This window comes from Equus przewalskii, chromosome 28 (genome assembly GCF_037783145.1).
Source record: "Equus przewalskii isolate Varuska chromosome 28, EquPr2, whole genome shotgun sequence".
NCBI classification, from domain to species: Eukaryota; Metazoa; Chordata; class Mammalia; order Perissodactyla; family Equidae; genus Equus; species Equus przewalskii.
Genome location: NC_091858.1, coordinates 12573717 through 12588430, shown reverse-complemented (window position 1 = coordinate 12588430; position 14714 = coordinate 12573717). Strand labels below are relative to the sequence as shown.

General features: G+C 41.7%; 1 protein-coding gene and 1 long non-coding RNA gene across 2 annotated transcripts in view; one reads left to right on the top strand and one right to left on the bottom strand.

Annotated features, from left to right (window-relative positions):
- Nucleotides 1-8436, bottom strand: part of PPP2CB (protein phosphatase 2 catalytic subunit beta) — a 32829-nt gene extending 24393 nt beyond the window's left edge. Inside the window, exon 1 of the mRNA XM_008541686.2 lies at nucleotides 7987-8436. Coding sequence (XP_008539908.1) covers nucleotides 7987-8088 — 102 coding nt within the window. The 5' untranslated portion in view covers nucleotides 8089-8436. The remainder of the gene's footprint in view (nucleotides 1-7986) is intronic.
- On the top strand, nucleotides 2483-4063 carry LOC139079995 (uncharacterized). Its single transcript, XR_011534090.1, has 3 exons — nucleotides 2483-2552; nucleotides 2909-3011; nucleotides 3907-4063. It is a non-coding gene; the product is annotated as an uncharacterized lncRNA (long non-coding RNA).
- Nucleotides 8437-14714: the final 6278 nt, after the last annotated feature.

Sequence of the window (14714 nt, the reverse complement as noted above, 5' to 3'; positions counted from 1 at the left end):
GATGATGAAAATGTTCTAGAATTAGATGGTGGTGATGGCTGCAAAAGTTTATGAATATACTAAAACCACTGAATTGTACACTTCAAAAGGGCGACATTTCTAGTATGTGAATTACATCTCAATAAAAAAAAAACTATATGCGGGGAAAAACTAAAACTGACGCCGTTAGAACAAAATTACCTGGTGGATTTGAATTCTACCCCATCATTTCTCTTTAATATAGGCAGTTCTCACTTTGCACAGTTCCTATATGCACGAATTTCAATTATGACCCCTTATTTTAATAACACGAGGCCCCCAAAATAACTCAAATTTAAGTTACCGCAGTATATTTACTGTAATTACCTAAAGTAAAAATTTTGCTGCTAGCATACAAAGCACTACATAAACAGGTGCAGCATCACAATCAGTCATGACCTTGATCTATCACATTGCTTCTTTCAAAGTCTGTCAGTGACTGCCCACAGCATCAGTTATAAGGTTCAACCCAGACAGCAAAGCATAGAGCTGTGTTGCCTCCTTATCTTCTAGCAATAAACTCATGACATTTTACAAAAATGGATACTCAAAGCAGGGATTTGGTTAACAATGATGAAATTGCAGCAAAGAAATGAAAAGTGGTAATGCTGGGAATGAAATTCAAACAAAAAGTACACACAATAGCTGACTGCTGCTGCTGGAGAGACTAGATATGCAGGCGGGAAATAAATTAATATGCTTGTTGACATAAATGAGGAAAGCAGTTGTGACAAAAAGGATGAAGCTATCTCAGAGGACGTGACGCTGGCAAAAGTTTCATTAAAGGAACTCTCAGAGACATTTAATGACATTAAAAGCACAAAGGGGGGCTGGCCCCGTGGATGAGTGGTTCAGTTTGCACGCTCTGCTTCGGCGGCTCAGGGTTTCGCCGGTTCTGATCCTGGGTGCGGACATGCCACTGCTCATGAAGCCACGCTGAGGCAGTGTCCCACATGCCACAACTAGAAGGACCCACAACTAAAAAAATATACAACTATTGGGGCCGGCTCCGTGGCCAAGTGGTTAAGTTTGCGTGCTTCGCTGCGGCAGCCCAAGGTTCGGATCCTGGGCGCGGACATGGCACCGCTCGTCAGGCCATGTTGAGGAGGCGTCCCATATGCCACAACTAGAAGGACCTGCAACTAAGATATACAACTATGTACCAGGGGGGATTTGGGGAGATAAAGCAGAAAAAAAAAAAAAAAAAGATTGGCCACAGTTGTTAGCTCAGGTGCCAATCTTAAGAAAAAAACATATATATATACACAACTATGTACTGGGGGGCTTTGGGGAGAAAAAGGAAAAATACAACCTTTAAAAAAAAAAAAAGCACAAAGGAGAAAATGTTGGAAGCTGATCCAAACTTAGAAAAGGAAAACTTATCAGAATCTTAGTGTGTACTACAAAGCAGCATTTCTCAAAATGCAATCTGGACTTTCTACATCTGAATACCTGAGGAAGCTCTTTAAAATGGCTGATATTTGGGGCTGGCCCTATGGCATAGTGGTTAAGTTCAGCGTGCTCTGCTTCAGCAGCCTGGGTTTGCAGGTTCACATCCTAGGCACGTACCTACATCACTCATCAGCTATGCTGTGGCTGTGACCCACATATAAAGTGGAGGTAGACTGGCACAGATGTTACCTCAGGGCTAATCTTCCTCAGCAAAAAAGTAAAAATAAAAAGCTGATTCTTGCACCTGCCCAAGACATAATCAATCAGTCTCTGGAACGAAGTCAAGAAAGTTGAATTTTTATTTGCTTTCCAAGTGATTCTTATGCACACTTAAAGTTTAAGGAAAAGCTGGACAATTTGGACTACAGAAAAATGCTAAAACTTGTGTAGTAAAAATTTTTTTTAAAAGCTGGGAAAAATTCTGAAACATTGAAAATGAAGAAAGTCAACCATTTTTAAAAGAGCTTACAGAATTAAGACAAGACAAAATATTATGAAATTAAAACAAAAAAGGAATATGCCAACTCAATTCACAGGGAAAAACCTCATATCCTACTAACTCTGTGATTCTGATAAATCCACCCATGTGGACACACTTCATGTACTTTGGTGTTTTTATACATTTTTAATTGCTCATTAAAGTTCCTGTCACCTGAAATATGTTGCGGAGTAAAAACGTGTGTAGTGAAGAATTAGCCTTACCCACAGAGGTATGGCCTTTGCCCTTGGCTACTGGGAGATGATGGCTAGGCCCTGGGATGTCCTGCTTGGTAAGAGGGTCTTTGCCTGTGGGCTCTGACCACCAGACAGTCTAACAGTGTGATCCACGATGGGGCTCTGGGTGACCTGGAACCACTGCAGTCTCTGGAGGACCTGGAGATTAATGCCATCTGCCCCTCCTCAACTCTGCCCTATGCGTCTCTTCCGTGGGCTGACTCTAATCTGCATTCTTTCCCTGTAATAAACTGTAATTGTGAGCTTCACAGCTTCCAGAGAGTTCTGAGTTCTAAGAGTCCCCCCTGTGAACTGCTGAAGCTGAGAATGGTTCTGGGAACCCAGTGAACTCGCAATTGGTGTCAAAAGTGAGGGCATCTTGGGAACTGTGTCCTCCCACTCTGGCAGTAGCCTTTTTGATCACAAAAGTCAGTCACATTAGGAAGAATCTGAAAGGCTTTCTCTGCCCACCCTATTAAAAAGGCCTCCTGAACTCAAGCCCATCACTCCCCCCGTGCTCCTGCTTCTTCCTAGCGAGAATCACTGCCCGGCACTCCACTTCACCTGTCCATCACCTGTCCCCTTCTGTTCACAGCTGAATCCCCAGCACTCTGAACAGGGGCTGCCACGTAGGAGCACAAGTACAACATGCTGAACGTACGGTGTCAATGCACCGTGGCAGCACGTATTCAACCACTCCTCTCTTCTTTCTCACGTCCCTCAGAACAAGTGCCTCTTCTGCTCCAGAAGCAAAGGCAAGACTGCACTGAGCCCCTTCTGAGTGCTCCGGATCCAGGACGCAAACACCACGTGGAAATCCTTCCCAGGTAGAAGAAACTTTATAATTATTTCCTCTCGACAAAATGGGAAGAGCAAAATTAAACTGTAGCCTACAGACTGTGTCTTGCACATTAAATAAAATCCAATTCTATGCTAAAAAGTCAGTTCAAATAAAGTTTCATTTAAGATTGAATAAGCCAGGATACTCAATTTCACCTCCCCACCCCATCCTCAAAACAAAGTGATTGTCTTTGCATAAAATATCACTTAATACATCTTAAAAAGAATTTTGCACATTTCTGTGGTAATATACCACAGTGCTATTATGGTACAAGTCAGTAATCTCAGGTTGGACCTCAAGACTGTCATTTAATTCTTTCGATCACAAAAGTATTTCAGTCAAAGGACAGCCTGCAAGGGAAAATAAGCTGTCCCAGACTACAAGAGAAAGCGAACCAAGTATAAGCTTGAGCTCCGCCATTCCCTAGAAAGGAAACTGGATCTATAAGAGCTCCCCCATTCCCTAGAAAGAAAACTGCCATCTGTAATGCACAGACCTCGTTCTCCGGGTTAACATGATTATTAAAGAAATTCAGACTTGAAAAACAACGTACAGGAAGTACTAGACACTGTTTCGTCATTAATAAAGGGAATAGTACAGTAGAAAAGATTTCTTCAAGCAAGTTATTTTAAAAAATCAAGATTAGTTTTACATTTCACTACATTTGCAGGAAGGAGAATTATAAGGAATTCAGTTCAAAACAATTCAAAATTCTCATTTAATCAAAAGTAGACTCAAATTTCTCATACAGAGGTTACCTCTGTGATTTTAATGCCACTCTTCTCAGAAAAGCTAAATTCAGAGAATAGATACTGTTTATACAGTCTAAAATGCAGTGATTATTTTGGCATTAATTTTATCTTCAATTTCTGGCATTTCAGTTTCCTTTCACCAGAGGACTCCATCCACCACCTTCCTAGCATTTATCCAGAAGAAAAGACTGCGAAGGAAAAATTTCTGCAAGATCTTCAAGTTGGAATAAAAGGCATATGCTGCAAATAAAATTACTCCACGTGAAAATAAAGTTTATAATGTAAATATCTTCATTTTATCTATCTACACATACGATTTCACACATCACACATCCAGTTGAGAAACGACGTGACTTTAAGAAGTCTGCTTTCTAGTCATTGGCAGGTCAGGCTAGTCTAGTTTTGTTTAGTTTCTTCACCAGTCTGCTGCGAGAGGTTTGGCTTAGATCAGCATGGAAAATGATGACTTGTTCAGTCAGCAGAATGAGTTTTAACCTCATATTCCACTGCAATCATGTCACTCTTTGTTACAGTAAGAAAGGAAGGAGCTGCTTTCTACACCACGGCATTCTGGACTGTATCAATGGACCACCAAGGCTGGCACTAATCCTCGATCAGGAAGTTCAAATCAAAGTACCAGTTAGGCTTTTTGGCTGTTACAACCATTATTTTTTAGCTATAACCTATCACAGAAAAGTAATCCGAGAGATTTTTTTTGACTCTCAAAAATCACTCATTATCACCAGGATCCAATCTTCATTGAAATGCTTTTAGGCATTCAGGAATTTAAGCTGCTATTTCACACTAATGAAGTAAGTAATATCCTCAAGATATTTCTGCTTATTTCAAGGCTGAGGCCAGGACCCACAAACAGATCCATTTGTCCACTATAAAATTTTCATATTTATACTCCACTCCTGCACAAGCCTCAAAATTTTTCTAAGTAGGCACTTTATAATCATCAGAGTCAAGATCCGCTAGCACACAAATAAGCTAAACTTCTCTCCCCACATGGAGTATTATCACCAAGATTCTTCAGTAGAAAATAAAGTTTATCAGGTCAGAGAGCTAAAAAATGTCTCTTCCTGAGACTCTCCCAAGAGTTAAATATAGTTCTAGTCACAGAACGTCCTGAACAGTGCAGACGGGCTCTCCGCTATCTTTAAAAACGACTCTGCAGACTGCTGTTGCAGAATGAATGGCAGAAGTGATTTCTCCACACACGTAAGGGGAGTCAAATTCGCAATTAGCTTCAAAAGCCACACTGCTCATTTAAGTTCATGTGAAGGGCTAGTCTTCTCAGAAGGTATGCCTTACTATTTACGCAAACAATTAGTCTTTAGACAGAAATTAACCTCAAAGGACAGACATACATACCATTCATACCCATGTTTTTTGTGGTTATCCCCCAATTAGCATTAGGATGGATTTTATTTTTCCCATTACCTCAAAATAGGGCTTTTACCAGTACCACTTTGATCTTCGTTTCAGCTGACTCCTTTGGTTTTTAGGCAATCTGAGTCAGAATATGAATTGAATTATGAGGGAAAAATCACCACCATTAACTTTCTATAGGGTGATATTTCCAATCGACTCCAAAGAATCATGTTTTCAAAAACAGAAACTAAAATCTAGTCACAAAGAATTAAACAAAAAGATGATTTACATAATTAGGTTTCACTTTTTCTTCTTCTCTTCTGTGCCTTCCATGTGCTTGCCATTCTTGACCCAGAGTAGAGCAAGTATTAAGTAGACCAAGTGATGGTAAAGTTACTTCACAAATTGCTACTAATCCCAGTACTTTATGCTTCAGATAAGTGGGATCCTAAGAAATCCTGACAGTGTATTTTTCAGAATTCTACAGCCACTAAATAAAAAACCTTTTCTGAAGTGCATGCTCCACAGAGAAGTCACATCATCACATGGATTTATTTTATACCTTTTTTCCAAAAGAAAATGAGGTGACAGATGTAAAACAAGATGAAATAGCTATTTTTATTTAGCTCTTCTTCATTTAATATTCATTGCGTGCCATTTCTTGTCAGGACTTGACACAGGTGGTATCTTAATACTCACAACCAACCGAGGAGATCAGCAGACATTATCGCCCCTGTCTTACAGACAAGGAATCAGAGCGCAGAGAGACTGGCAGCTATCGGAGAGCCAGGGTGTGAGCTCAGGCTGACCACCAAGGTCACGGTAAGTAAACACCACATCCATCAGGACAAAGGAGAATAGAGGTAGGGATGGAAAATGGAACTAGAGACTAAGGGTAGAAGACAGAACATATAAACCACAAAGGGACGCCACAGTTGAAGAGGGCTTCAAAACCAAGCATTGCTTTAAAAGGCAGAGAGAAAGAAGACTAGCCTACTTCTCCATCCCACTGGCAACTCCATGGGGGGGGGGAGGAGAAAGATAAATGACTGGGGATCTTCACTTCAAAACTCACGTTCAGTGGATAAGTACAAATAGTCAAAGAAAAAAGTGGGTAAAACATAAGCTTAAATATACCTATAAGGTCCCAGGGACTGGTAGTCCAATTATTTAGGAGCCGAAGCAAAAATAATCTTTCTTGACAAATACTGAAAGCTTCCTCCCATGATTAAGACTCAAGCGTGAGTGAGTAGTGGCACGACAGTCTTCCCTAGGAATACATCTGAAAATGATTAGAGCGTCAAGGGAAAAGCTGATTCAGCTACTGACTGCGTCCATTAACTGTGTCAAGTCTGTCTAATGCTCGCAGCGGGGTTAACTGACTCAGCTAATTTCAAAACTGGCTATTTCACTTGACACTAGAGCTTAAGAGAGAGAGAGAGAGATTTAAAATGTAAATGTTAAGACTCATGAAATTATAAGCTACCACACATGGAAACGGAATGTCTACCTGAAACTATCAATAAACAGTTTTTTCACAGAGAGAAAAATACCATTTGCTTGGCAGTTCTATGTACAGAAATAAATTGTCCTGTGTTAACAAATAGTTATCTAATATATAAAGGCCCTAGGCAACATTCACTTGTTAAAAACACTATTTTAACTTAATATTAGCTATTACTCCCCGATCCCTAAGTTGTTTTATTTCGAGTGCCCTATTAACAATACTGACAAAATCTTTCCTTCTCCAGTGCATTTCTGGGGCATCCTAACTTCCAAACGTTGTGATCAAGAAAGTTTTAAAGATCATGGCTTAAAAACACAAACAAACCCAACAGCATTAAAGAATAAATAACCTTGTTACTCCTCGGACTTTAAACGGGGCCTTTTAACATAAAAATGTATAAAAATTATTTAGTCCAGGTTAAACAAGATGAATGACAGAAACTCTAGACTTTAATATATATAAGATGGAGAGCCAGAAATAATTCCACTGGTTAAAACAGTGGATACAGAATTCAGAAAGCTACAATCACACAAACTGGAATGAGTGTAAACAGTCCACCACCTGCATATCTTATTACTCTTCGGAAAAGAAAAAAAACGTTACATACAACAAAAATGGAAATGGTTTTCTGAAAAGTGCTACTCTGTACGAAAAATACATATCCTATTTACCAACATACCCCATTTATCACTTGAAGCAAGCACTGTTGCCAAACTTAAGACTTGCTGTTTTATTTCTGAAAATCCACATTTTGCTTCCATGAGCCACTCAACGTGAAGACCGGTCACCATCTGTTTCAACCAAAATCAACCTCTCTTTTAAAAATCACAGCCTGCCATCACACCCACCTCTCTACAAACAAATGCCTGACGCACTGCAAGTTGGTGACTTTTGAAGGGCCCGATTCACCTGAGAAAGATCCTACGTTTATTCACAGGTTCGTTAATATTAACAACGTCCAGGTTAATTTTCAGTGCATTTTCGAATAGGAGAGCGCATCAGACGGACGGGCCGCCGTTCTAAACGGCCGCGATCGCTGGTCCACGCCGAGATGCCGGGGGGTCAGTAATCCCCAGGAGAGGGTCGGTGACCACCCAAACTCAGGGCACGGGGGCCACCTTCTCCCCGCCCATCTACACCGCAGCCCTCAGGCCAGTCAGGTGAGCGGCCAGGGTGGGTCCCGATGGGGGGCCAGCGCACCGTCCCCCCGGCACGGCGATGGCCACTCCCCGCCGCCAGGGTGGACGTCCGAGCGGGAGGCGCGGCCCCGCGGGGCCAGGCCCGGCGGAGAGCGGCCCCCGCAGCCCTCCTCCCGGCTCCCCTACCTTCTCGCACAGCGTCCGCACTTGGTTCTCGTTCAGCTGTTTACACTCGTTCAGCTGCTCGACCCACTGGTCCAGCTCCTTGGTGAACGCCTTGTCGTCCATGGCGGCCCGCGCCCCGCCGCCGCCGCCGCCGCCGCCGCCAGCTCCCAGCGGGAGAGCAAGGAGCCGGGCAGGGCGGCCGCGGGCCCCGCGCCCCGCCTACGGCCAGCGGGCGGCTCCGGGCGCGGCCCCGCGGAGCCCCCGCCCTCCCTCCCTTCTTTCCCCGCCCGCGGGCCGCGCGCCCCGGGAGCCGGTGAAGCGCGCGGGGAGGTGGGGGGCAGCGCGGCGCGGGGCTTCGGCGCAGCTCCCGCCGCACGATGGCCGCCGCCGCCCCTCCTCCCGCCCGCCGGCCTCTCCCGGCTCTCTCGCCCCTTCTCTCTCGCTCCTTCTCCTCCCTCCCTCACTCTCTCCGGGTTTCCGTCATCGCCCGGGCATTTCCGCCGGGAGGAGGCGAGCAGGCGGCGCCGCGGGGGAGCGGGATGCGAGGAGGGGCGCAGCGCCCCCGTGTGGCTCGGCGGAGAAACGGTCCAAGGGAGCCAAGGATCGCCGCTTTCTCCCTCTTTCCTTCTCCATCCTGTTTGTCCCTTCGGGTCCGGACCAAGCTGTCCTGGTTCTTTCTTCACATACTTTGCTTTGGGAACTTTGTCCCCATCTTGGTCTCCTGCGGAGCTTTTTCAGCGCTCTGGAGGGGGAATTGGGAAGCTTGTGACTTTCCTCGACAACACTGTCTCCCCAGAGTCTAGCACTCTCCCCTAGCAAGCATGCAATATTTATTGAGTAAATAAATGAATTCTTTCTAGCCTTTCTCTGCTACTAACTATCTGTGGGGCCCTAATATCTCGAATCACCCCTTTCAGCATCAGAAAGATGAAATGATTGTTCTGTATAATATCAATGTGTCCCCTACAGCATTCTTCACTGCATTTACTGCAATGTTTACTGAGTTGCAATAATTTGTTCAGTCAACAAATATTTATTGAGCAGCTGCTAATTGCCAGATCCCTTGTAGAGCAGATGCTGAACAACCATACTTCCTCCATTGGAGGTACATAGTACTGCCGCTGAACCCAAGTGGGAGGCAAAATCCTGTATCAGAAGACAAGGTTCCAATTTTGGCTTTGCCAACTTCTTAGCTGTGTCCTTGGGCAATCACCAAATGTCCCCAAACCTCAGAGTCTTCATCTGTTAACAGGGCTCGGTAAAGCCAACCTTTTCATGTTGTGAAGATTAAATTTTACAAGTGTCTACCCAATAGTAGAGTATGGAAGCAATGTGATAGTTGCCTTATGCCTCCTAAGCAACAGTTATAGAAAGCTTTAGAAAGGTGGCATTTGAACGGAATTTTGAACCTTCTCCCAAGGCAAGACCTTAAAGTTTCTTGGAGAAGAGGAAAGAAGTTCTAAGCAATTTTTTTTGCGTGTAGCAGAGGACAAATGTGTGAAAGACCACGGTCTGTTTGGAGAGCTATAAATGTTCCTATCAACAGAAATAGGTCATATGGTGGGAAATAAGGCTGGAATGGCTCCTGCTCTCAAGTGATTTGTAAATAGTAGCTAACCAATTATTGAAGAACAAAACGAAAAGGTAATGAAACAATACTGAGGAGAAGGGGTACCTGTATGATTGCAATAGATATTGCAGTCTCTGAGGTTAGTCTATAAGGGTTTAAAGGAGGCTGAATGTCAGCTAACGCTGAAAAGCTCAGAATGAAAATGAGAATGACAATGGCATTTTCGGAGTTCCTAGAGAAGATGGATTGAGAACAGAAAATATACATTGAGGAGAAATGGGAACTCTATATGATAGTGGTTAGGGAGAGAGATCCTTGAAATAAAGCAAATGTGTTTGGAATTAATGTGAGAGAACGTTCCTAGAGTTGGGGGTAGGCAGGTGAGTTTGTGAAAATAGTGCTTCTGAAAAGCGTAGTCAAGTTATGCTGGAGAGCAAATCAGAAGGCTTTTTTGAGTTCTTCCTATGTGCTTGCTGTGTTTTACATTTGTCTTCTCATTTAATCCTCCAATAATCCTATGAGACAGGTGCCCTTATTACCCTCCACTTTACAGAAGAGAAACAGACACATAGAGGTCACAGATAGTAACTGGTGCAGTAAGGACTAACACCCAAGTCTGTCTGACGTCTACTCTGCGCTCTGTGTTACATGACCTCTATGGTCTGACGGGAGGAGGGAAAGCTGGGGATTGGTAGACCGGCCAAGGGGCTTGGTGATTGTAATCTCAGCTTTTGATATTTTGGTTGTGAAGGCATCTTAATTAAAAATAAAAACTGTAATTCTTAAACTTCTTTCTTTCTTTGCTCTTTGCTTCTGTATGTATGTACGTATGGCCTTCTGTCATGTACATATCTATATACTTTTCCCTGTGGAACATAACCATCAATCTCCAATCCTTGCTAATCACGTCATGCAAAAATGCCTTTAATTCTTAGGTTTGCAGGCTAGTTCTAAATTTCTTTGTTTACCAGAAGTGTTCTCATTTTTATTTTGTTTATTTCTTTCCTTTTGGTCAAAGAATTTTAAAATCATTGACTTCGGCAAATCCTTTGTCTTAAAATTACATGTTAGATTTTTTTTCCTACACAATTAACTAGGTTCTTTTCAAATATATAATCATTGATATCCTTCTTGACTTAAATGGTATTATGCCATTTAAAAGTATGAAATATGAATCATTTATATTTTGTAATGTATCCAGGGAGTTGTATATTTAAAATTACACATTATATTGGTCTAAAAAACTTCTTCTATACCACCATAATTCTCAAAAGATTAAATAAATATATTTATTTCTAGTTCGAAAACCTTCTGACAATTGGAATGTGAATATGATGTTGAGATTGATACCAGGAATTCTGCATCAGAATCTCCATCTATAATGATGAGATTAAAAAGACAAAGTCAAATTGGAAATGCTTCCTTTGAATTTAAAAACTGTAAATCACTATTAGTAATAAAGACCATAGTTCTTTTCTCCTCTTCTCACTGTACTGCCCAAAAAACTTGGTTCTAATCTTCAAATTTATCAAGGAAGAGATGGAATTACTTGAAGATAAAGCAACCAAAAAAGATGCGGTTTAATATTTTGTCCTTCTTTGTTGACCTCAACAGGAGGCTTGGCTCAAATACACCAGCATACCACTATGGAAGTGGAGTCCTTTATATCTTTGAACATTTCACACCTGGCTATTCTATGTTGTGTATCTGACAGTTCCAAAACTGTCAGTTCTTAAGTAACTAAAGATATTTTTCTTGTTTCTGCTGACTCTTATTCACAGTGGCTTGCCTCCTTTGCGTATGGATTCACAGCCTGACAGATTGTGGCAGTCCTGGGAGCCAACTTTGGGAAGGCTTTCCTCCAGAAAGTTTGCTTCTATATCTCCAGAAATCTCCAGGAAATATCCCTAACCCAGCACGACTTGAGCAAGAGTTTTGTCTCAGAACGGGAGTGTCAGTTTCCGCACCTCAGTGTCCGCATAGCAGTGTCTTTAGGAATCCGGCCTCACAGCAATCTCACTCCTTCTGGCAGCCATCTTGCCCAGGCAGCCTCCCTGCTGGTTTAGGCCGGGCCATGGCTCTTGGCCTGGTGGCCTTAGTTCCCAGCCGTTCTGTCCTAAGCATCCAGTTCTCAAAACTTCAGATGGCTCAAGCCCCGGATCCTTTCCACTCCAGCCCCAGTGTCTACCCATTCTGGTCTTAAACTCATGCTTGTCTATTTTTGGGAAATCCATGGAGACCCATCCCACTTTTGTAAGACCGATGAAGCCTCAAAAAATTGTGTTCTATCCTGGGTCTGGTTGTTTTGGAGCAGGCAGTTCCCTCAGAGCTCCTGGACATCTATAATACTGAAAGTGAAAATCTTATGTTTGAAATTTTAAAAATTTGTACATCCTTGTTGACACTTTTTCCTCTACGTAATAGAATTTTTTGTAATCTCCCACTATGGGCTTTTACAAAGCTGAGGCCTACGATATTCTAAAGACTGACACAGCTGGGGTGCGGATTTCTTGGTCACGGAGCCTCCATCTCTCTTTTGAAACTTGAGAAGCTTCCATAACTAACTACTGGAGAAGAAACTGTGGTGGCATCAATTCTGAGAGCCATTTAATTGCCCCATCATCATAACGTCTGGCAATGGCTTTAATCTACTCTGTTCAGTTAGTTACTGTTCTCACTGGCCACACATTTTCTTGGTTTCGTGCCTTAATTCATGCTTTACATCCATGCGAAGTACTTTTTTCCCTCCTCCATGCACATATAAACCTGCCTCAATCTTTAAGGACAAGCGTCAGGATTATCTTTTCCCATGAAGTCCTTTCTCTTACTGACACCAGAAGGAATTCATCTCTCCACACTTTAAAATTTCATAACTTTGGGTCTGTGCTTTTTCCATACCACATGCTTTCTACCTCATGCCTCATGTTACTCATCTATCTGAATTTCTTCTCTTTCTTATTAGAATATAAATCTCTCGACCACATGATCCATGTATATCCTACATTCGTGATACCAAAAACATAGGACAAGCCCTTTAGAGAGCAGGTGCTCAGTAAATATTTGTGAGTGAATTTGAGGAAAGTAGCAAGAATGAAGGGGAACTTTAGTCTGACTAAAAGGATTCTTTTCAGTATTTAGGAATGGTTCACCTTTAGGGAAAGCCTCAATATTTGTTTCATCTTCTCTCTTTTAAAAGGTAACTTACGCTTTTGTTATGATTTTGACGCCATATTTTTCATTCTGGCCAACACTGGTGGAGCAGGGATCGTTAGTAGTCTAGCCAATACCCACTGTACGTTTCTTAACAATTCTGTTTGTAGTGAACAATGCCCCACTTAGAAAATACCTATGATGGCCATGTGGTGTAATTCAGGCAAGAGAGATGTAAGGAGAAGTAGCTGAGTGGGGCTCTGCAGGAAAGCTTGTTAAAGGGAGCAAACTCAAAATGCTCCTGCCTGGAACTCATTGCTGGAGATGGAACAGCCATTTTGAGGCCACTAGAAAAGAAGCAAGAGGCTAAAGGCCACATGTTAGGGATGGCTAAAAAGAAAGATAAAATGAATTTGGGTTATTAAGGGCAATGTGAAACCAGAACAGTAGCTCTGGACTGCCAACCTCCAGACTTATGAATGAAAAAGAAAACATTTTTTTAAGCTACATTCAGGGGTTTTGTTACTTAGATCTGAACACAAATCTGACTGATACATCCAGATACTATTTATTTTAAGCTTTGACTAAATGGTAGCTGAAAAATCATATAATTTTGACAATTAGTGAGTTTGAACAATTTTTCATATTTTTTTGACATTTAGATTGTGTATGTGAATTGAGCGTTCATTTTATTGGTTTTTTCACTTCCTTATTATTGGTTTATAGGCTCCTTGATATATGTTTCAAATGTTCTACAGTGTGTTACTTGGATTTTATATTTGTTTATAAGATACTTGCCATACAAAAGTTTTTGATGTCTTTGGTCATAATAAGAGTATTTATGATGTCAGTATTCTATGTACTTAGATTATCATCTCATATATTCCCTTCATTACAACCCTATGAAGCAAGTGCTATTATCATTGGTCCAGTTAATCAAATGAAGATACTGAGGTGGAGAAGATAAGTGACTAGCCCAAAGTCCCTCAGCTGGAGCTGGGAAATGATGCCAGGTAGCCGGAGCCTATGCTCTCCAACCTCTGTCTTGTATTCTGTCACCAATCCTGTCAATCATTTTGCTTAAGGCTGTTTAGAAAGGCTCCTCTGCCCCAAGACTGTGTGACTATTTTATTATGTATTTTATATACATACATAAATGAAATATAGAGTTGATTGTAGATTTTCTACTAAAATCTTGCAATCCATCTTTTTGGTGATTTTTGCTATTGTGGGAAAATATACAATTTACCATTTTAATCTTCTTTTGCTTTTGGTGAGGCAGATTGGCCCTGAGCTAACACCTGTTGCCAATCTTCCTCTTTTTGCTTGAGGAAGATTGTCGCTGAGCTAACATCTGTGCCCACCTTCCTCTATTTTATACGTGGGACGCTGCCACAGCATGGCTTGACAAGCGGTGTGTAGGTCTGTGCCCGGGATCTGAACCCACGAACCCTGGGCTGTTGAAGTGGAGTGCGTGAATTAACGCTATGCCACCCATTTTAACCATTTTTAAATGTACAATTCAATGGCCTCAGGAATATTCACGATGTTGAGCAACCCTCACCACTATCATCTCCAGAACGTTTTCATCATCCCAGACAGAAACTCTGTACCAATTAAACAATAATCACCATCCCCCCCCCATATACAAATACCTTTCTATATTATCATAAGCCTCAGAAGAAGCTTTTTGGTACTTATTCTAATACTCTTGAGTTATCTGGATTATGATTTAATTATATTTTTCCCATATTACATCAAATTTCCTTGATTCTAAAATACCATTTTTTTCCGCAGCTTAACTGCTCTGAAATTGAGTTCCATTTTACGATCAATGACATCTTAGATTCCATCAAATCCCTTTAAAAGGAGGGTTTATAGCCAAAGTGCTGTGTTCAAACTACTTTAGTTTGATCCCTCCCCTCCCTTCATTTCACTGTGGTTATAGCACTCATTTAATAGTTAATTTTGTTTTTGCTTGCATATAGTTTGTTACTTCCATCTTTATTGATTTAATCTTCCTTTTGAT